This window comes from Olea europaea, unplaced genomic scaffold (genome assembly GCF_002742605.1).
Source record: "Olea europaea var. sylvestris unplaced genomic scaffold, O_europaea_v1 scaffold617, whole genome shotgun sequence".
In the NCBI taxonomy this organism is placed as follows: domain Eukaryota; kingdom Viridiplantae; phylum Streptophyta; class Magnoliopsida; order Lamiales; family Oleaceae; genus Olea; species Olea europaea.
In genome coordinates this window covers 153,907-176,932 of record NW_019264523.1, presented here as the reverse complement: position 1 = coordinate 176,932, position 23,026 = coordinate 153,907, and the positions used below count along the sequence as shown (strand labels likewise).

The 23,026-nt window shown below is 38.2% G+C and overlaps 1 protein-coding gene across 1 annotated transcript; it reads right to left on the bottom strand.

Moving 5' to 3' along the window:
- Positions 1-2,560: 2,560 nt before the first annotated feature.
- LOC111389733 (cytochrome b6-f complex iron-sulfur subunit 2, chloroplastic-like) lies at positions 2,561-22,750 on the bottom strand. Its single transcript, XM_023014685.1, has 5 exons — positions 22,619-22,750; positions 22,282-22,526; positions 21,206-21,323; positions 3,016-3,198; positions 2,561-2,894 (listed from the first exon to the last, which is right to left on the bottom strand). The coding sequence occupies exons 1-5, from the start codon at positions 22,655-22,657 to the stop codon at positions 2,787-2,789; spliced, it is 693 nt and encodes a 230-aa protein (XP_022870453.1). The 5' UTR covers positions 22,658-22,750; the 3' UTR covers positions 2,561-2,786.
- Between the last annotated feature and the right edge of the window lie 276 nt (positions 22,751-23,026).

The window sequence follows — 23,026 nt, the reverse complement described above, 5'->3', positions numbered from 1 at the left end:
TCTATTTTCTATTTACTAGCGGTCCGAGGATATCTATCTATTATTGTCACTACGATGGCAATAATTCTTTTACTTTTTTTATGAATATATTTACTTTAATTTATAGATGAAATCATCGTTTCTACTAAGTTTATAGACAATCTTGCAACATCCTAATTAATATTATTTTCATTATATCCATAGAATGAATTCACTTGAAATCATATCGTTGGGTAACTTTTGTTTGTTCTTATTGACGAAAAAAGAGAAGTCTTGTTAAGTTTTAGGAAAAATTGCTCATTAACTTATTTTGTCTAAGTAGTTTCTTGTGAGACCTAACTTGAATAAGTTAAACCCAATGATTCAATCTTTGCTATGGTAAATAAATTTTTTTATTTTTTTGAATTATATCTCCTCATATATCCCTATATAAGTATAAGATGCCTTCGAATTTCAAGAACGGACAACTCCCAAGATTAAGTGCAGCCCCGACCAGGAGAACATGCCGTTGGCCGTCGACTCGTTACAGTTCGAGAAATACTATTCGTCTTCATCAAGATTTGGAGTTGCTAGGACTTTGATTACACTTTTGCCCTTCATCATTCTTGGATCTCTTTTTGTGTAGGGTCGTGGGTTTGGCTGGGTTATTTTGTTCTTTTAAGTTACATGTTGCCACCTGCTTTTTTGTGTATGTGATTGTGATATGTCGGGGAATCACGTGAAGCTAGTTGACAAATGACAAAAGGTGGAATCAGGGTCATTTTTGTCCTTTCACACGCTGTAAATTTCAAAATTTCATGTCACGTTCAGACTCTATTTTCTATTTACTAGCGGTCCGAGGAAGTCTATCTATTATTGTCACTACGATGGCAATAATTCTTTTACATTTTTTATGAATATATTTACTTTAATTTATAGATGAAATCATCGTTTCTACTAAGTTTATAGACAATCTTGCAACATCCTAATTAATATTATTTTCATTATATCCATAGAATGAATTCACTTGAAATCATATCGTTGGGTAACTTTTGTTTGTTCTTATTGATGAAAAAAGAGAAGTCTTGTTAAGTGTACATATTTTGTCTAAGTAGTTTCTTGTGAGACCTAACTTGAATAAGTTAAACCCAATGATTCAATCTTTGCTATGGTAAATTAATTTTTTATTTTTTTTGAATTATATCTCCTCATATATCCCTATATAAGTATAAGATGCCTTCGAATTTCAAGAACGGACAACTCCCAAGATTAAGTATGTTGGTCGCATATATATTTGAACCCAAACATGGAAAATATCGATTAGATCTAAAACAATTCATAGGGAAACAAATATTTAGCGTTTAAAAATAATGTTTTAGGGAGAGAATCACGGTTGAATGTTTGTCGCCATCTTCATTTATCCTCTTACAATTGTAAGAAGTCACGGGGAATCCGACAGTTCAAATGACTTGGGAGAATCTTCAAATTGTGTAATCGTTTTCAGGATGCTCTTTAACACTTTAAGAATATTACGTTTCCAAACTTTAAGAAGTTATAATTCGAGGAAAAATGCATTGCGGATCATTTTTTTTTTTTAGCGAACTAAGATCGGGAATTATTGAATTATCATTTGATGCAATGATTTTGTATTTAGTTTAAATTTAAATGGAAATGTGGTCTTTTACAACATTCGCTAGTAGTTAATTTAACATTTATCGTTGACGTCGATCTTAAAATCAAATGACTTGCTAACGAGTAACTTCGAAATCACAATCACGACCCTCACATTTTTAAAACACAATCTCAAAAGCACGATAAATAATTTTCTATGGATTGTACGTGTTATTGTGAAAAAAGAGAAGTCTTGTTAAGTGTACATATTTTGTCTAAGTAGTTTCTTGTGAGACCTAACTTGAATAAGTTAAACCCAATGATTCAATCTTTGCTATGGTAAATTAATTTTTTATTTTTTTTGAATTATATCTCCTCATATATCCCTATATAAGTATAAGATGCCTTCGAATTTCAAGAACGGACAACTCCCAAGATTAAGTATGTTGGTCGCATATATATTTGAACCCCCCTCAGCTGCTCAGGGAGGAAATCGCAGGATGTGTCCTTATTGGTTACCAGGTTTCCACATGGCTTTTAATCCTTCTCCAAAGGAAGCCTCCTCCATGGTGATTAATCCACCAATAATTCCTCCTTTATTGGATCAAAGGTTCCCACCAAAAATCGAACTCCCCACGCTTGGTTCCAGAACCCCCCAATGTGATTGTTTCGCCAACTTGAATGTGCCCTGGGGGGTGAAAAGAAATATAACTTAACACGAGAGAGCGAGCGAGAAAGAGTTAAAATTTTGCTAGGTAAATCAACATAGATGTCCCTTTAGACATTGCTTCTATTTCTTTTTTCTTTCTTTTTTTTCCTCTCTCTTTTACGGCCACTGCTTGAATTGAAGATGAATTCTTTTAAATACAGTCTATTTTTTTTTTAGGTCGCACAATTTTTTAAGCAACCCACCGTTGCATTAATAGATGTACTTAAACCTAACTTACGTTCTATTATAAATTAAAATAAAAAAATATCATAATATTATAAATGAAAAATTCTGAGGTTTAATAAATTGAGGAATAAATAAATTACAGTTCTTCTTTTCTCCGATATTGTGTACTATATTAATTATGTAAAATTGAACAAAATGTAATATATCATGTTTCACAAGGATATACAACTAACAAGCATGCCAAAATATAACTGGATAGCAAATGCTATAGTACTAAATCAAGGTTTTCATACAAATCACAAGCAAAGTAAAATCAATGTAATTAAGCCCACCATGGAGCTTCACCAGTTCTGAAATCTGTTTCAACCCATGGAACGAACACTACCTTCCCAGTATCGACATCGACATCAGCATGAGCCAAGGCCAACGACTGTTCCAGTAAATTTGGCAAAGTAAAATATCAACAAAAAAAGATAGCAAGAAATTAGCAGAAATGTTCTAAAGTTTATCTCAGAATGTGATAAATAATTGCATTAATTTGTTGCACTTACCAACGGAGCCGGTCCTCTAACAACCCTTCCTTGATTGTTGTATTGCGATCCGTGGCAGGGGCAAATGAACTTGTTCTCAGCAGCATTCCATGGAACCACACAGCCGAGGTGAGTGCATACAGCATTGATGCCATATGTTGCCAGTGTTCTGTCACTCTCCACAACAAGGTAGGTCGGATCACCCTGAAATTTATACAGATTACTAATAAGTTTTTGAAATAAATTAGTAGATGTTCTTGTTGTTGACATATTTTCCTCAGATTTTGCAAGAGTAGCATTGTTACCAACCAATGGACCTAAAGTTTGGTAATGTCATTGGCCTAAATCATCAGAATTCACATGGGGGCTGAAGGAGAATCCAACAATCAGTTATATGGATGAGTTTCATGTGCTTCTTCAATTGAAGAATGAATCTGATTTAGTTCATGTTTGGGCTCGAGAGGGAAGGTCCTTGCTGGGAGCTAAGTTTCGCGTCTTTAAATGGACTCCTGATTTTGATCTGAAAAGAGAGCCTTCTATTGTGACGCAATGGATTTTCCTCCCTGGACTGCCGATGCATTTATATAGACCTGATTGTCTTCGGATATTTGCAATTCTATTTGGAAGATATTTGGGTACAGATCATGCCACTTTGAAGCGTACAAGGGCAATGGGTGCTAGAATGTGTGTGGAGGTAGACTTGCTAGATAAGGTTGTTAAGGGATTCCCAATAGCGGTATCACCCATGAAGACCATATCGCAGGAGGTAAGGTATGAGAAGACGGGTTATTACTGTAAGACGTGTGGAAGGCAGGGGTATCCTGAAGCAGTCTGCGGAGTAGGCCAAAATGTGCAGACACTTACTGGGAAAATTAAGAAAGATGAACCGGCTGTGAAGGAGAGACAGGAATGGCGAAAAATACAAAAGGGTGGCAGCTTGGAGACAGAACAGATTGAAATTGCAGGGCCAAGTGGGATGAAGCAGATCGATGGTCCAGTAATGAGCAGACTGATGATATAGCGTCGAATGGAACTAAGAAGGTTAATGCAGGTAAAGAGATATTAAGCCTTGTGGATTCGAAGGAGAATCAAGACTGCCATCTTTTGATTGATCAGAGTCAGAAACAAATCGAGAATGGTTTCGTGATAAAGGATTTAACAGTTGGTGTTGACGAAGTAGTTCATCAACAATCACACAATGTAGCTCAAAGTCAAGATACTTCTGTGCTTAATTTGGGGAATGGGAATGATTTGGTTGCTAAGGAAAACTCAATAGACAATCACGTTGAGATGTTAGAAGAAGGTGAAGTAGGACTCGTGAGTGATGGAATAAGAGAACAGTCCAACTCATATCAGGAAGTTTTTGTTGAGAATATAAATACAATCATAAGTGACCCTACTTCAGGTACAGTGGAAATGGAAGGCGGTATGATAACGGTTGATGTGAACGATCCTGTAGAACATGAATATATGGCTGGAAATGTAACAGATGGTGGGGCTGATGGGGAGATGAATGAGAATGGATATGGTGATTGTAATTCTGACATAGGACTGGAAAAAATAGTAGGAAGGAAAAATAAGGTCATTCGGTAATGTTATCACACAGGGTGCGAGCACGCCCTTCAAGGTTGGATTTATGATGGATGAAGTGTTGATCTGGAACGTGCGGGGGTGGGAACATCAAGGCGAAGGATTAGTAGTTTGGTGAGAAAACATAATGTGGCTATTTTGGCAGTTTTAGAGCCTTTTCAAAGGGAGAATAAGATGAGGTTGTTGGCCAGAAAATTACAGTTTACAAACTGTATGTCCAATGAGCAAGAGGAGGGAAAGATTTGGGTTTTTTGGAGGGAAGAGTTCACAGTAGATTGGATTGGAGCATCGAATCAGGCTATGCATGGCATCTTTACAAAGGGATCAGGTACGATGATGATTTCTTTCATTTATGCTAAATGTAATGCTTTAGAAAGGAGGTCACTATGGCTGGAACTGGAGAGTATTATGGTTAGTGGTGTACCTTGGCTTGTCACTGGTGACTTTAATATCATTAAAAATGATTTGGAGGGTAGGGATGGGTAACCACGACCTATGGCAGCGATGGATGACTTTAATAACTGTATTGATAGATGTGGGTTAATGGAATTAAATTCTGGGGAGGAAGTTTTCCTGGTGTAATGAACAAAATGGAACAGCAAGGTGCTGGGCTCGACTGGACCCGACTCTTACTAATTCAATGGCAACTAGTTTGTATCCAAATATGGGATTGAAATTGCTGGCTAAGGAGACATCTGGTCACTGTCCAATGATGATACATCTTAAGCAGCCCAGTGTCTTATATGGTCCCCCACCTTTTTGCTTCCAGCGTATGTGGTGTGAACATGAATCCTTCATGTTGTGTGTTAAGGAAGCTTGGAGTGACTGTACCAAGATGTGAAGTTGGGAGGCCTACAGAAGTTGGCTGCAAAGTTGAAAAGAACTAAAGTGATTCTCAAAATATGGAACAAACAGGTTTTTGACAGGGTTGATCACAGTATAACAGAGCTTCAGGAGAAAGTGGAGATACTAGAAGAGTCATTACAAGAAAGATACTCCAATGAGGTGGAACAGGATTTTTTAGAGTCCAACGTTGAGCTAGCGAAATGGCAGAAGCGAGAAGAAATTAGACTTGCTCAAGTAGTTAAGAAGCGCTGGCTTAGGGAGGGGGATAACAACACAAAGTTTTTTCATGCCGCAATTGCTCAACACCACAAAAACAGGATGCTTGATCAAATGTTACTAGAGAATGGGACACGATAATCTTCTCCCCAACAAATACATAAGGAAGCAGTAAGGTATTTTGAGAATTCTCTCATTGAAGAATACGTGGGGGTAGTACCGAATTTATCTAATTTGATAGATAATACCGTGACCGAGGTAAAGGGTCAGTACCTTTGTGCTATGCCGACTTAGGTGGAAATAAAAGAAGCTGCTTTTGTGATTCCCATGGATAGCTCCCCTGGGCCAGATGGGTTTGGATCAAGCTTTTTTATTAAGTGCTAGGATGTTGTAAAAAAGGAAGTGATTGAATCTGCGCAAGATTTTTTTGGAGGAGGAAAGCTTTCTCGATTTTACACAGCTTCTTACATTGTTCTCATCTCGAAAGTGGAAAAATCAACTGGTTTTTATAAATTCAGACCTATAAGTTTGTGTTCTGTAGTCTACAAGATTTTTTCAAAAATCTTGGTGTCGTGAATGGTTGCCTTATTTTCAAGAATAATTTCAGCTGAGCAAGGGGCTTTCATTGCTGGGAGAAGCATTTTTGAAAATATCGCTCTTACACAAGAGTTAGTACAGTCTATGAATAAAAAGGTGGGAGGGGGAAATGTAATGCTCAAGGTGGATATGGTGAAGGCTTACGATAGGATGGATCGGCGTTTCTTGAGACATGTTTTACAGACTTTTGGCTTTCCGAAAAAATTTTATCAGTTGGTTGATCAGTGCATAACAAAGCCCTGGTTTTCAATTATGATGAATGGCACCACACAAGGCTTTTTCAAGTCTACACGTGGTCTAAGGCAGGGCGACCCACTCTCTCCTTATCTTTTCATTATTATGTAGGAGGTTTTGGCTAGATTGCTGAAAAAAACCTTGATACTGGACGAATTGAGGGATTTTCTCATCCTCGGGGTGCTCCTTTGGTTTCTCACCTTATGCATATAGATGATCTTGTTATATTTGCTAATGGGAATAAATAGTTGACGAAAGGTTTAATGGAGGTGTTGAATATGTATGAAGGCTGGTCTGGGCAGCTTATCAACAAAAAAAAGTCGGCCATTTTTTTCTCAAAATCTAGTTCTTTTGAACAAAAAAACTTCATCATACGGGAGACAGGTTTCAAAGAGTGCCAATTTCCTATGTTGAACTTGGGGGTGCCAATTGTTCAAGGAATGTTAAGTGCTCGACATTTAGAGTCTCTGACTGGTAAAATTCAGAAAAAAATTGCTGGATGGAAGATGGTTTTACTATCACAAGTGGGCAGGTTAGTGCTCCTTCGTCACGTCTTTTCTAGCATGGCTATATACTTACTATCGGTGTTACGTATTTCTAAATCTGGTGTGGGAATTTAAATTCCATTCTTTCATCCTTTTTTGGGGTGAAATTAATGGAAAGACCGGGAAAAAATGGTGTTCGTGGGACAAAATGAGTCGACCTGTACTGGAGGGGGGATTGGAGTACGTAAATTTGAAGATGTTCAACGGGCTTTACACATGAAGTTTGCTTGACGTTTTTTATCTGCAGATTCATTGTGGGCAAGGTTTTTTAGAGCAAAGTACTCTAAACAAGGGTTTTGGATAGAGCTAATTTAAGCTATATTGGGACGAGTTTCTGGAGATAAGTGAGAAATTGTTTGTCTAAGGTTATTGAACGCGGTCAATGGAAGATAAGTGATGGTTCTTGCTTTTTCTGGTTCGATAAATGAACAAAAGAAGGGCCTCTATGTGCACAAGTAACGCAGGTTGTATAACCAACGCTGAAGATCAATGAAATTTGTTTATGTTAGGAAAATGTGTAATTGGCAATCTGTGACCAAAGGACCTATTTGTCATGTTTGTAAAGTCAGGGACTAAATTGGAAAGGTCTAATAGTTCAGGGACTAGAGTTGCAATTTAATAAATTTCATAGCATAGGTCTAGGGTAAAGGGGGATGCTTTGAAGATGCAAACGCTAGAGTTTTGCCCTGACCTTGCTCGAGCCAAAATTGCAGAACTGATCTCGCTGGAGTTTCGCTGGGCAGTCGTTCGAGCGAAGGTACATCGCTCGAGTTTAGCCAGCACCTCGCTCGAGCGACGATGTTATCTGGCCATTGGTAATTTTAATGCCTCGCGAATTTTTAACGCTCCATATTTCCAAATTTGACCTACTATATAAACAAAACGTCCGACTTTCATTAAATACTTTTGGAAAACATTCAAACAAGAGCTTCTTTTAACTTCCAAAGGATTTAGAACCAAACATTCGATCTTTCTCATCTTTTGATTATCATGATTTTTGAATAAAAACATCAACCATCACAAAACAAAAAACACCCCTTCATATCTCCATATCAACTTCCAGAAGATCATCTGTTTGAAGATCCGGGAAGGAAATTGCTTGAAGAGTTGGAGTGCTTGGTGATTCACAGGAAGTAGAAGATATTCAAGGCTGGGATTTTGTCGCAAATTTGCAGAATCCAGGAGAGCTTTAGTTGATACAGTAAGGAGGTCAGAGAATTGTTCGTTTCAATTATATCGGGCATACTATAAGTCAATATCTTCGATAGTGGATCTCTACTGGCTTGTGCTCGGAGTTTTTACCCAGTTGGGTTTTCTCCGTCAACATTTTGTGGTCTTTTTATTGCTTTTTGTTATTTATTTTTCAACCGGTAATTCAACTTAGGTAGATAAAGTATGTGAATGAATCTAGGCAATGCATAATTTATGTGACTTGTTGTATAAGTTAATTAATTGTTTTAATTCCCATAAACACCTATTCACCCTCCCTCTAGGTGTTGGTTAGGTCGAACTATATCTTTTTCAAGTGGTATCAGAGCCAAATCTCGAGTCCTGACCCATACTTGTCTAGATGAGTCAATCACTTTCTGTACCTCCATATTTTGACGAAAGTAATTATGCCTATTGGAAGGTTAGAATGCGTGCGTCTCTTAAATCTTTAGATGAGCATGTTTAGGTAAGTGTGCAAAATGGTTTGAAACCTCCCTCTTCTATCATATCAGGAACTGTTAACCTTACTGACATATCACTGTGGACTAAAGATGAAATAGCTGAGTGTAATTGGAATAGCAAGGGTCTTCATGCCCTGTTTATGACCGTGTCTCCCGAGGAGTTTAGGAGAGTGTCAATGTGTGAAACTGCTAAAGAGGTTTGGGATATTCTTGAAACTACACATGAGGGAACTAAAACGGTAAAGAACTCTAAGCTACAAATGTTAACTTCTAGGTTTGAAGAAGTGAGAATGAAGGATGATGAAACGTTTGACGAATTCTATGCTAAATTGAATGACATTGTCAATTCTAGCTTCAATCTAGGTAAGAAAATTCCCGAGTCTAAAATTGTGAGAAAAGTGCTTAGGTCCTTGTCTGAGAGATTTAGGCCTAAGGTCACTGCCATTGAGGAAAGTAAGGACCTAGATGAAGTTAAAATTGAAGAACTAGTAGGATCGTTGCAAACGTATGAACTCACTATTACACAACCTAAGAAAGGAAAGTCCATAGCCCTAAAATCTATCAAAGAAGATGAATCTTTTGATTCTGAGTCACTTAGGGACGAGGAAATTGTATACTTTGTTAAGAAATTCCAAAAAGTTCTCAAGAATAGGAGAAAACCTCAAGATAAAAAGAGTGGAGCTCCTAGCAGATTCACAAAAGCAAAAACTGAAACGTTTAACAATAAAAGGTCGAGTGATAAACCACGTTTGGTTAGGTGTCATGAGTGTCAAGGTATAGGTCACTATAGGAATGAATGCCCTAGTTATAAGAAGAACAAAAAAAAAAAGGGAAAGGTAAGGCCTTAGTTGTCTTACTTACAGATAATGAATCTGAGACCAGTGATAGACAGGATTCTTCTAATAGTGAGGACGAAGGAAACTATATGGCATTTGTATCGACTGTTAAGAGTGAATCTGATAAGGAGAGTGACAAGGTTGAGAAAGAATTTCCAAACGATAATTCTAGTAGTGAGGCTGAGGATGAGATAGACATACAAGAAGCTTATCAACTTTTATTTAAAGAGAGTCTTAGAATAAAAAAGGTCAATAAAGTCCTACTCAAAAAGGTTGATGAACTTGAAAGAGAAAAAGAGAAACTTGCTAGTAATTTTCAGGATTCCCTTAAGAGTGGTAGTGAGTTAAAGTGTGTCAATGAGAAGTTAGAGGACAAGATTAAGACTTTGACTAGTGAATTGGAGAAATCTAATGCTCATCTTCAGACTTTCGTGAGTGGGACTACGAAATTGGACAATATCTTAGGAATGAATAAGCCTACAAGAGATAGGAAGGGTCTAGGATATGTTGAAGGTAATACACATGTTGTTGGACCTTCTAAAACAGTTTTTGTTTCTGCCTCTAAGAAAGCTAATGCTGTTAGTAGTTCAAATAAGGGTAAGAATGTTCCGAGAGAACAGAGTCATCAATCATGTAGGAACTCCATACCTAGATACCCACAGCCACGTACCTTTGAGCCTAGGTTCATTCCCACCTGTCACCACTGTGGAGCTCTAGGACACACTAGACCTAGATGCTATAAGTTAGGCAATGAGTGTAGAAATCAGAACATTCCTAGTCAGGTTAGCTCTCTGTCTAATCAGGTTAGTCATTTGACTGAAATGCTTACTAAGCTTACTAGGAGTACTTTATCATCTAAGAAAGTTTGGGTCAAAAAGGGCGATCTAGCTAGACATTCAGGTCAAGAAAAGTGTTTCGTTGCTCATGTTGCATTAAAAGCCCAAAATTACAATATGTGGTACCTAGATAGTGCATGTTCTAGGCATATGTGTGGTAATAAGGCTTTATTCACTACTCTTGATGAATGTAACGGTGGTATGGTTACCTTTGGAGATGGGATTCTGCACCTATTCTTGGCAAATGTACTGTACAAATGCATGGCTTACCTGTGATCTCTGATTCTTAATGTGCTTTATGTGGAAGGTTTAAAATCTAACTTGTTAAGTATTAGTCAAATTTGTGATGCCGATTTTGAGGTGAGCTTTGTGCAAAAGAGATGTACTGTGTATGATTCGTCTGGTGGGGTGGTTCTTGAAGGGGTTAGAACAACTGATAATTGTTATAGAGTCTTGCCTAATTCTAACTATGTGTGTAGGAGTGCTAAAATTGATGTGAGTGAACTCTGGCACAAAAGGTCAGGTCACTTGAACTATAAGAGTCTAGTACAACTAGCTAAGAAAGAGTTGGTAGATGGTTTGCCTAAAATAGGTCCTAGTGAAAATGCTATGTGTGGACCATGTCAACTAGGTAAACAACTTAAGGGAAACCATAAGAAGACTTCTAAAATTTTGACCAAAAGACCCCTAGAATTGATATACATGGATTTAATGGGACCATCTAGGACTGAGAGTTTAGGAGATAAGCGATACATTCTAGTTGTGGTAGATGACTTCTCGAGGTTCACATGGATAGAATTGCTTAGGGAAAAATCTGATGCATGTGATCTCATAAAGTCTTTGTGTAAACGGCTTAGCAATGAACTAGATCTCAAAGTGTCTAGAATGCGTAGTGACCATGGAAAAGAGTTTGAAAATTTTATTCGTGAGAGTTTCTGTATGGATCAAGGGATATTGCATGAGTTCTCTTCCCCTATCACTCCTCAACAAAATGGGGTGGTTGAAAGGAAGAATCGGGTTCTTCAGAACATGGCTAGAGCTATGCTTCATGACAAGGGACTAGCCCTACATTTTTGGGGAGAAGCTGTTAACACCGCATGCCACATAATTAATAGAGTTTACCTTAGACTTAAGACCGATCAGACTCCATATGAAATACTTAAGGGTAAAAAGCCTACTGTTAAGTACTTTCGAGTATTTGGAAGTAAGTGCTACATTTTGCGTGATAGAGAGAACTTGAGTAAGTTTGAATCGAAGAGTGATGAAGGAATCTTCCTAGAGTACTCTAGAAATAGCCGAGCATTTAGGGTGTATAACTTACGTACTCGTGTGGTGATGGAGTCAGTAAATGTTGTGATAGATGATGCTGTAAATGAGGGGGAGAGTGTTGAAAATTGTGATAGAGATGGTGATCTTATAAGTTCTAGTGATTCTACTGAGCCACTTGTGTCTGAATCATCTCTTGGAAAACCTAAAACACCTGAAAAGAAAACACTTCCCCAAGATCGAGATAAAGATCCTAAGGAACCATCGACTAGAGTTAAGTCTAATCATCCTAAGGACAATATCATTGGGGATCTAGATGAAGGTATGAGGCTTCGTAGGAGAGTACTGAACAATCTAGCATACACTAGCTATGTATCTCAGGTAGAACCTAAGAAAGTTGAAGAGGCCCTTGGTGATGAGTGCTGGGCGGATGCGATGCATGAGGAGCTCAATCAATTTGGTAGGAACAATGTGTGGATCTTAGTTCCCAGACCTGAGAATTGTAATGTTATTGGTACTAAATGGATCTTTAAGAATAAGACAGATGACCAAGGTACTATAATTAGGAATAAGGCTAGATTAGTTGCTCAGAGTTATACTCAAGTTGAAGGAATTGATTTTGAAAAGACTTTTGCCCCTGTTGAACGACTTGAGTCTATTCGGATTCTGCTTGCTGTTGCTTGTACCTTAGGGTTCAAATTGCATCAAATGGACGTTAAAAGTGCCTTCTTGAATGGACTTCTTCAAGAAGAAGTCCATGTGGAACAACCAAAAGGATTTGTTGATTCTAAGTTTTCCCACTATGTCTACAAACTACACAAAGCCCTTTATGATCTGAAGCAAGCTCCTAGAGCTTGGTATGAGAGACTTACATCATACCTTGAAGAACATGAATTCTCTCGAGGAGGTGCAGATATGACCTTATTTATTAGACATGTTGATGAAACTATCACCATTGCTCAGATTTATGTCGATAACATAATTTTTGGCTCTCCTCTTGAGTCTCTAGCTTGAGTTTGCTGAATGTTTGAAGCAAGAATTTGAAATGAGTATGGTTGGGGAGTTGAGTTATTTCCTTGGACTTCAGGTAAGACAGACAGAGGATGGACTGTTCATTTCACAGTCCAAGTATGCTAAGGATCTAGTTAAGTGCTTTGGGCTAGATAGTAAGAAGCATACTAGGACACCTATGAGTACTAGCTTGAAGTTAGGTCGTGATCCTTCAGGTAAGAGTGTACATCCTTTCCTATATCAAAGCATGATAGGTAGTCTTCTTTATCTCACAGCTACTAGACCTGACATTGCTTTTAGCGTTGGTGTGTGTGCTCGATTTTAGGCAGATCCAAAAGAATCACACTTAAGCTCTGTTAGACGCATCATTAGATATGTGAATGGTACAGTTGATCTAGGGATCTTCTATTCTCGGAATTCCAATCTTGACTTGGCTGGTTACTCCGACGTCGATTGGGCCGGGAACGCAGATGATAGAAAAAGTACGACAGGGGGTTGTTTTTACATGGGTGGCAATCTCGTAGCCTGGTTAAGCAAGAAACAGAATTCTATATCGCTATCCACGGCAGAGGCTGAATACATAGTTGCAGGGAGTTGCTGCACTCAGCTTCTCTGGATGAAACAGATGCTGAGTGATTATGGGATTAGTCAAAGGACCATGACTATTTTCTGTGATAATACAAGTGCAATAAACATTTCTAAAAATCCCATTCAACACTCTCGAACAAAACATATAGACATACGACATCATTTTATTCGTGAGCTTGTTGAATCACATGTAATCTCCCTCGACCATGTCTCTACTGATAATCAATTGGCTGATCTACTTATGAAACCACTAGATGGATTGAGGTTTGAGTCGCTTCGGACGGCTGTTGGTGTTTGCTCACTTATTTGATCATGGATTCATGCATGTTCATGCATTCATCACATATGTACCTCATCACTTCATATCTTGCGTGTGATCTCTGTGTGTGTGATGCATTTCTTTTGTTTTGTTTAGTCTTCTGTTATGTGTTATATGTGTGTTTTAATATAAAAAAAATCAGATAAAATAAAATAAAATAAATTTTTTTTGGACTTTTATGTAACAATTCTGGCATTTGCATTAAAGATCAAATTCTATTTTTCCAACATGTGTATGAATCTGAGGATCCATCTTTGTTCATTTTTCACNTTGCTGAGTGTTTGAAGCAAGAATTTGAGATGAGTATGGTTGGGGAGTTGAGTTATTTCCTAGGACTTCAGGTAAGACAGACAAAGGATGGACTATTCATTTCACAGTCTAAGTATGCTAAGGATCTAGTTAAACGCTTTGGGCTAGATAGTAAGAAGCATAATAGGACACCTATGAGTACTAGCTTGAAGTTAGGTCGTGATCCTTCAGGTAAGAGTGTAGATCCTTCCCTATATCGAAGCATGATAGGTAGTCTTCTTTATCTCACAGCTACTAGACCTGACATTGCTTTTAGTATTGGTGTGTGTGCTCGATTTCAGGCAGATCCAAAAGAATCACACTTAAGCTCTGTTAGACGCATCATTAGATATGTGAGTAGTACAATTGATCTAGGGATATTCTATTCTAGGAATTCCAATCTTGACTTAGCTGGTTACTCCGGCGCCAATTGGGCCGGGAACGCAGATGATAGGAAAAGTACGATAGGGGATTATTTTTACATGGGTAGCAATCTCGTAGCCTGGTTAAGTAAGAAACAGAATTCTATATCTCTATCCACGGCAGAGGCCGAATACATAGCTGCAGGGAGTTGCTGCACTCAGCTTCTCTGGATGAAGCAGATACTGAGTGATTATGGGATTAGTCAAGGGACCATGACTATTTTCTGTGATAATACAAGTGCTATAAATATTTCTAAGAATCTCATTCAACACTCTCGAACGAAACATATAGACATACGACATCATTTTATTCGTGAGCTTATTGAATCGCATGTAATCTCCCTCGACCATGTCTCTACTGATAATCAATTGGCTGATCTACTTACGAAACCACTAGACAGATTGAGATTTGAGTCGCTTCGGACAGCTGTTGGTGTTTGCTCACCTATCTGATCATAGATTCATGCATGTTTATGCATTCATCACATATGAGTGTATGATACATTTTTTTGTGAGTTTAGTCTTCTTTTGTGTGTTATATTCGTATGTTTAAATAAAAAAATAAAAATAATAATAATAATAATAATAATAATAATAATAATAATAATAATAATAATAATAATAATAAAATTATATTAAAAAAAAATTTGGGCCTTTATGTAACAATTATGGCATTCGCATTAAAGATCAAACTCTATTTTTCTTCATATGTATGAGTCTGAGGTTCCATCATTGTTCATTTTTTGACTGTGGAGTTCAGAGTATATGGCTCGTCATTCATTTTCACACAGCACACACTGTAGTCCTGTAAGTGAGTCTTGACCGCATGGGTGAGACTTGGGATGGTGTTTTTCTATGATTGGGATTGTATGTACATTTGACGTGATCTGGGACGAGTGTAACCTAATCAATATTGTCTTCCCCCAGTTTTATTTTGTTATTTGTTGAACTTATAACTATCTTTGGGGCCTACTTGACTCGAACAATTAAGCTTGAGGGGTTTCTAACCTGGTGCCCTATGGTCGTCTGACTTGGGAGTCACCGGCCCAAAGTTCGTTACAGGGGTCATTTATGTTGCCTAATGAGGATTGCATTGCACTTAAGTTCTTTTGTTATTCTTATTTAAAAAAAAAATGGAATCATACAGTTAGGAGGAGTAAAATTGTGACAATCATAATAATTGATATAGGTCCTCGTGGAATTGGATCTGACTGTCACTTGGTAGACATTCACCTTTGTCTGGTTGTTTTCACGTGTCCTGTCTCACTAATTTAAGGTTTTGAGTCTAACTTGCATGGACTACGTGGCACGTTTCACGGTGATATTCTGTATACACTTTCCTCCATAGGATTCTAAACTATGTGTGGATTTACGATTTGTCTACGTGCTGATTGTCGAGTTTGTGATTTTATGCTTATTGTTGGCTTCAATTGCATATTTGGTTCCATGCTATTTTTTTTTTTTTTTGGGATTATTTTCCACTATTACGTAGTTCACTTGTTTTTTAAAATAGTTTAGGGCAAATTTCGTAATTTGTTGAACATTGTGCCGTATTTCTTAAAATTCAAATTTCTAGTGCTATTTTTGACATTTGGTTTCTCGCTCGAGTTTCGCCTAGCCTTCGCTCGAGCTACAAAAGCAGTTTGCTTGTCGCCCGAATCTCGCTAAGGCCTCGCTCGAACGACGGGTCAATTTTAAAAGGTCCTGTTTCATTTTTTCGCGCAACTTCTTCCATTTCACTCTTGTTTTTTCGTTTCTTCTTGACTTCTTCCATATTTCGTCCATTGATCACATAAATTCGGGGCCCTAAAACAATTATTCTTCCGGATTTTCATTGCTACACATCAAATTGAGGTATTTTTTTCTTTTTTCTTTTTTTTCTTTCATTCTCCTCGTGTGTTTTGCTTATTTTTGTGTTCTTGTTTGATTGTTCCTTCATTAATGTAGGCTTCGTCCTTCCTTTGTTTCATTGGATGTTATTTCACGCGTTTTGCATCACGATTTCCATTGAATTGTTCGTTTTTCATTCATTTGGTTATGTGGTTTTCATGTTTTTCTTCCATTTTCATTAAGTCCGTTCTTGCATTTCGTTACTCCGTTTCTTGCGTGGTTTGTTTCATTTTAAAGAGCATGTTTTCTAGTTTGTGGGACTGTGCTTGGTTGTGTGGTTGCGTCTCGTATGTACTTGAAATTGTGTACCAAAGTGATGCACGCCACATGTACAATGCAAGTCCTTAGTTATATGTTTTTTTTTTGTTTCCTTCATTTTTGTGCTTCTATTTTCTTTCTTTCCTTTCCGTCGTTGTTTCATTGCCCTCCCGTGCCATGTTGAGTGTTTTTACACATATTTTTGGTGTATATTTACATCATGCTTCGTTTGCTCTACGGGTCGTTCACGTTTTTCGATGCATCTCTTTCGTGTCTCGTTTAGCTATGCAGTGTTTCACATCATAGTGCATCGTATCACGTGCATTCTTCATCTTACTTATTAGTTCCGTCTCTCTGTATGCCAGATGGCCCGTAAGCAGTCTCGATCCTCTGCATAGCCAGCTGGTGGTTCGACGTCGTATAGTCGTTCCAGATTCATTTCTGCTACAGCTCAGGAGGTCTTCACTTCTCAGTTCTCCTTACGCCCCGTTCTCGTGGAGCGTGAGATAATCTTATCTGACCTTCCTGTTGATATCGTCGCCATTTTTGTTTCCCGGGATTGGGAGCCCCTTCTTGTTGGTCTTTCACCTCCTCCCCCACTCCTCGTTCAGGAATTCTATGCTAATATTCATGATATAGACGGCTCGTCTTTTCAGGTTACTCTTAGAGGTCATTCTTTTAGGATTACTCCGTCGGTTGTAGCTCATGCTTTAGGTATACCTCAGATTACCCATCTGACTTGTCCCTATATTTTACCTGCTTCTATTTCGGCCGATGCTCTTGTTCGATCGACGCTTTTGAACACCCCGTCTATCGGGGGGCCTTCGGCGATGGCCACGGGGTCATTACCTACTGATCGTCAGGTGTTGTTACACATAGTGTGTACAAACCTGTGGCCGGTTGCCCATACCTCTTCATTACCTATGGTGCGTGCCCGTTTTCTTTATGCCCTTCTTCATGGGGACTCGATCAACTTTCCTAATTTTGTGTGCCAGAATATTCTGGCTTCATTTCGTACTCCTGGGAGTCGGATCGTGTTGCCTTATGCTTGCTTGATTCATAAGGTTGCTTTGTCGTTGGGTGCTTCCTTTCCAGAGGGTTCGACTTGTCGCATAGGACGTCCGATAGGACAGCAGACCATTCATCAGAGTCGATCCCATGTACCGTCATCTTCTCCTCTGCTCATGCTACAGGTCAGGCAGCGGCCGTTGATGTTTTGGATCTTTCGGAGCCCTTTGATCCTATTACTGAGATTCTTACTTGAGGTTCCCGTGTGTTTCTCCCGCCGCGTACGGATTTTCCTTCGGCCAATCCACTTAGTTCTACCTTTCCTTCGACATCTAACTCTGCTCCTGGGGTGGCTGCTTTGCCCGTTGACCCTATGGTGACGCTTATGGGACAGATGTCTACTTTGGTCGAGCAGCAGGCTCGTATGATGGCAGAGATCACGTAGTTACGTACTGCGTCGGAGCGTCAATCAGCTGAGCTTTCTTCTTTTCGTCGTGCTCTTGCAGTGCTTTAGCGTCATTTGCGTTGGATTCGTGATAGTATGGAGGAGGACACGAGTGCTGAGAGCGGAGCTGAGTCTTCAGATGCTGGAGGTGCTGCCTCGTAGTTAGTTAGTTAATTGTTTTGATCCTTTGTCCTTTGTGACAAAAAGGGGAGTAGATATTTGGATAGATAGATATCGATATTTGGATAGATAGATATAAATTTTTTGGTGACTAGATTAAGTTTTTGATGTTTTGGCAATACTAATGTATGTTTTTGGTGTTTTTGACTTACATTATTATTGCTTCTTAATCTGGTTAATGATATATGATCTATTTTTTGTTTTTATTTACTGTTTCCATTTCACATGCTTTTACACTTGGTATTTGAGTTTTTGATTTTCAAGAAATAGGTTCAACAAGAGATTGCTAATTTGGTTGAATAGATAGGTTGTTTGAAGTCATGTTTATTTCTTCCTTGACTGTCATATGTATTTTTGTCACAGAATGCCAAAGGGGAAGTTTGTTAGGAAAATGTGTAATTGGCAATCTGTGACCAAAGGACCTATTTGTCATGTTTGTAAAGTCAGGGACTAAATTGTAAAGGTCGAATAGTTCAGGGACTAGAGTTGCAATTTAATAAATTTCATAGCATAGGTCTAGGGTAAAGTGGCATGCTTTGAAGATGCAAACGGCGCGTTGATTTCGCTAGAGTTTCGCCTCGAGCCAAAATTGCAGAACCGGTCTCGTTGGAGTTTCGCTGGGCAGTCGCTCGAACGAAGGTGCGTCGCTCGAGTTTCGCCAGCACCTCGCTCGAGCGACGGTGTTATCTGGCCATTGGTAATTTTAATGCCTCGCGAATTTTTAACGCTCCATATTTCCAAATTTGACCTACTATATAAACAAAACGTTCGACTTTCATTAAATACTTTTGGAAAACATTCAAACAAGAACTTCTTTTAACTTCCAAAGGATTTAGAGTCAAACATTCGATCTTTCTCATCTTTTGATTCTCATGATTTTTAAATAAAAACATCAACCATCACAAAACAAAAAACACCCCTTCATATCTCCATATCAACTTCTAGAAGATCATCTGTTTGAAGATCCGGGAAGGAAATTGCTTGAAGAGCTGGAGTGCTTGGTGATTCACGGGAAGTAGAAGATATTCAAGGTTGGGATTTTAGCGCAGATCTGCAGAATCCAGGAGAGCTTTGGTTGATACAGTAAGGAGGTCAGAGAATTGTTAGTTTCAATTATGTCTGGCGTACTGTAAGTCAATATCTTCGATAGTGGATCTCTACTAGCTTGTGCCCGGAGTTTTTACCCAGTTGGGTTTTCTCCGTCAACATTTTGTGGTGTTTTTACTGCTTTTTATTATTTATTTTTCAACCGATAATTCAACTTAGGTAGATAAAGTGTGTGAATGAATATAAGCAATGCATAATTTATGTGACTTGTTGCATAAGTTAATTAATTGTTTTAATTCCGCATAAACACTTATTCACCCCCGCTCTAGGTGTTGGTTGGGTCGAACTATATCTTTTTCAGTTTAGAAAATGGATGGTATATGGTTCGTCTGAGATACCTTGTTGGTGACACTCTGGAAAATCAAGTTGTATCTCAGGTTGGAACTTGAAGAAGGGGAACAGATTTGTTGACTTGGAAACCACATAAAAATGGCTTATTCACTTTTAAATCTGCTTAGGAGGTAGTGAGGATGCAGGATGCTCAAGTTGAATGGGCGACATGGATATGGAACAACGCCCTGCCTAAGTGTGTTTCCGTGATCATGTGGAAAGCTCTTAATGAAAGTCTAAGTGTTGATGAACGCATTAAGTCAGTCGGCATTACTCTTGCATCAAAATGAGATTGCTGCTCCATAGGCCAACGAGGAAAATGCATCTCATGTTCTAGGCTCTAGCGACTTTGCGGACAAAATGTGGAGGAAAGTAGGAGCTATGGTGGGTGTGTGATGGAGGGCAAGAAAAATTGGATGGAAAGAATAAATTTATGGTAGGCAAGAGCAAAAAGATCACCAAAGGTAGGATGTTTGATTGGTTTGCTCCCAAGTTTAATTACTTGGAAGCTTTGGACAAGAAGATATAAAGCAAGGATGGAGGATAAGAATGAATATGTTGAGGATGTGCTTTTATCTATTAAATTCTGGTTACAACAGGTTTCTCTTAACCTGTCAAATGCAAAAGTGCTAACTAGTCATGATGAGTATGTTCTTCAAATGCTAGAGGTCCTCGAGCACCAATCATAACTAAGCAGATTCGAGTGGTTTCGTTGAAAAAACCATATCATAATCTAGTGAAACTCAAAGTGGATGGTAGCAGTCTTGGGAACCCTGGACAAATTGATGGGGGAGGAGTAATAAGGAATGCAAGAGGTGAATTGATTTTAGCTTTCAGTAGCAATTTTGGTGAGGGGACCCACAACGAAGTTGAATTGGGAGCACTTATTGAAGGTCTAAAACTATGTCGTGAGTTGGGCGTAAACCATATTGATATCGAGTGCGATTCATTGTTGGTAGTTTCATAGACTTCATCTTTGAAGTGTTCTTTGTGGCATCTATGGGACTTCTGGGATATCTTTTGAATTTATTACAGCAATTTGAATATCAGGTGGCACATCAATGAAGTGAGGGGAACCAAGTGACAGATCACTTAGCTAGATTATGAGCAAAAGGCCTATGGAGACGTTTTAATACCTGGACTAATGTATCAAGGATTGCTCGAGGGTTACTTTGTCTAGAGATGATGGGGGTAGCGTATTGGAGGAAGTGAGATGTAGAACAGGCTATGGTAGTGGTGTCTTTTGTGATTGAAGGTGTTTTAGTTCACATGTTTTGATAACTGTTTTGGTATAGCGACGTTGTTTGAGTCTTTCATCACGGTTTTCCTCCATCACAAATGAGGGATTTTTAATAAATTATTACTTAATTAAAAAAAAATGCAGCATCAACTCAGGATTTTCATCCACAAGATCTATCTTCATCAATTACGAGAGTGAATTCCTCCTATGTTAACTTTAATGTCCAATGAATTCAAATTTGTCTCAGCACAATCCACTTGAGCATGTGAATTGTGACGGCAAAAGAGAAAGGGTCAAAGATGTGTGAGCTCAATGAATAGTCGTGTATCGACCACAAGATTATTAAGCCGACAAAATTCTCTTTAAATATTTTGCCTTCCAAATGCTACAATTGAAATATTCCTTCTAAGCATCATCTTGTAGTCGGTTGTTCTACTCAACCCAAATACAGTTAATGGAAATTCAACTAATACTTTAAATGAAAATTACCTTCAATCCCTGTGTAAGGGTCCGATCCCCAGGTCCATGGTTTTTGATCCATACATCCGCAAGAACATCATTTCCTAATGCATCCTTGGCTACGATTCCACCACCAGACCCTCCAGTCCTGCTCTTGGTTCGCATTAACATGTAACATTGTGATGTAAGAAATGACAGAGCAAAGAAACTAGTCAACATAGTATAGACAAAACGTGAATTGGCAAAGACTGCACGGAAATTTCCCAGTTCACGAAACAGAAGAACAAAAAGAAGACAGGCTATTGTTTTACATCCATTAATGAAAGCAATTGAATTTATAGCCTTATATAGGATAAAAATAGAAAGTAAATGTTACACCATATGATTATTAGGTGACCATCTCTGTTGAGACAAGCAGGATGAAGGTGAATAACAGCACAGATGGAGAATTTACATCTTAATGGCCAAAAGATTCTATACATCTGAACAAGTCATGAAAATTTATCATCAAAAAATCTCTCATGGTAAAGATACAAATATTTGTGCTTCGTCTCCAACATCTTAAACTTTCGAGTCAGCAAAGAAGCAATGAAGCATAATGTCTCTCCAAGGTATTGATTTCTAGATTTCAAATTGCTGCTTTCTTTCAAAAACGATAAGAATTACATTCAAAGGGTGTTAAATCCTAATAAAAAATATTAAAATTTAAGCTAATCTGCGTGCATTCTCTAATTTCCCGATTATTGTTAAGATTAATTCTTTTCAATCCGACTGGTGCCACTGCCACTGGTGCAAGAGTGCATCACGTACTTCATATTTACAATTAACATTAGAGAGGAAATATGCAACAATTAGAAATTCACAAGAGCTGCCTATTCCAAAACAAACGAAGCAATTTTATTTATTTATTTTTTTTAGAAAATTATAGTATTGTTAATAATCTGCTTTTCCCCCCTTTGAAGTAATTCACTGCGGTTAAGCATACAAATCATCAATGTTTTGAATTCACATTTAAGCTTATGGAATTAACAACCCGACAACAAGAATCACACTGGACTTTCAATAGGATTATTACAGGAATGATATGAAAAGAATTGGAAAATTACCCAGGTGGGACAAAGAACGAAGCATAAGGAACCAACATGCCGGCGGTGGGAAGTGAAAGAGCACCCAAAAGGAGCAAATTCAAGAGCTCCCTCTTTCCCATATCAGGCACTCGATCATCTGCAGGAATACTTGCCATGCACGAGACCCTCATCTTATTCTCCTTTTGAACTAAATGGCTGCTTCTCACGCATTTTATGAGCGCTGCTTGTGAAGATGAGTTCATCCCATTCTTGCTCGAGCACAGCTGGCCAGAAAAATAAACAAAGTTGCGTAAGCATATATTATAATTTGTATGAATAAAACTAAGGATCGAAACGAGTTCGACGATGATTTTACCGGAGATGGGGTGACGGGGAATACAGTGAAAGACGCCATCAGCTGCGATTTAGGAGAGGAAACTTTTCAAGTATCTGAGAGTTGGGAGATGAAGCTATTAAGACGAATGGAGTGTGACCACGACAATTTATGTGTAGATAAGACATCATGTTGAGCCACACGTTTGGATTTCATAAATAGGAATCTAACCACGTCAACTTTCTTATTTAGCCCCTGTTTTGTTCAACTACATTAATTTCTAACACTTGTTTTACAGGACTCACAACTTTTGAATTACGTATTCCATTAATTTTTATTTAAATTTACTAAAAATATAATTTATCTAAATCACAATGGGGTTTAGCGGATGTTCGGTGGGGATTAAAATTAGATTTTTAGCAGATTATAATAGAAGTTTTCGAAATGCGT

Excerpts from the sequence above, each read along its gene's own strand:
- LOC111389733 (XM_023014685.1), bottom strand. The coding sequence starts at position 22,657 with ATGGCGTCTTTCACTGTATTCCCCGTCACCCCATCTCCG. Across the intron at positions 22,527-22,618 it reads TCCCCGTCACCCCATCTCCG|CTGTGCTCGAGCAAGAATGG; the intron begins GTAAAATCATCG and ends TTTTCTGGCCAG. Across the intron at positions 3,199-21,205 it reads CCCTTACACAGGGATTGAAG|GGTGATCCGACCTACCTTGT; the intron begins GTAATTTTCATT and ends TATAAATTTCAG.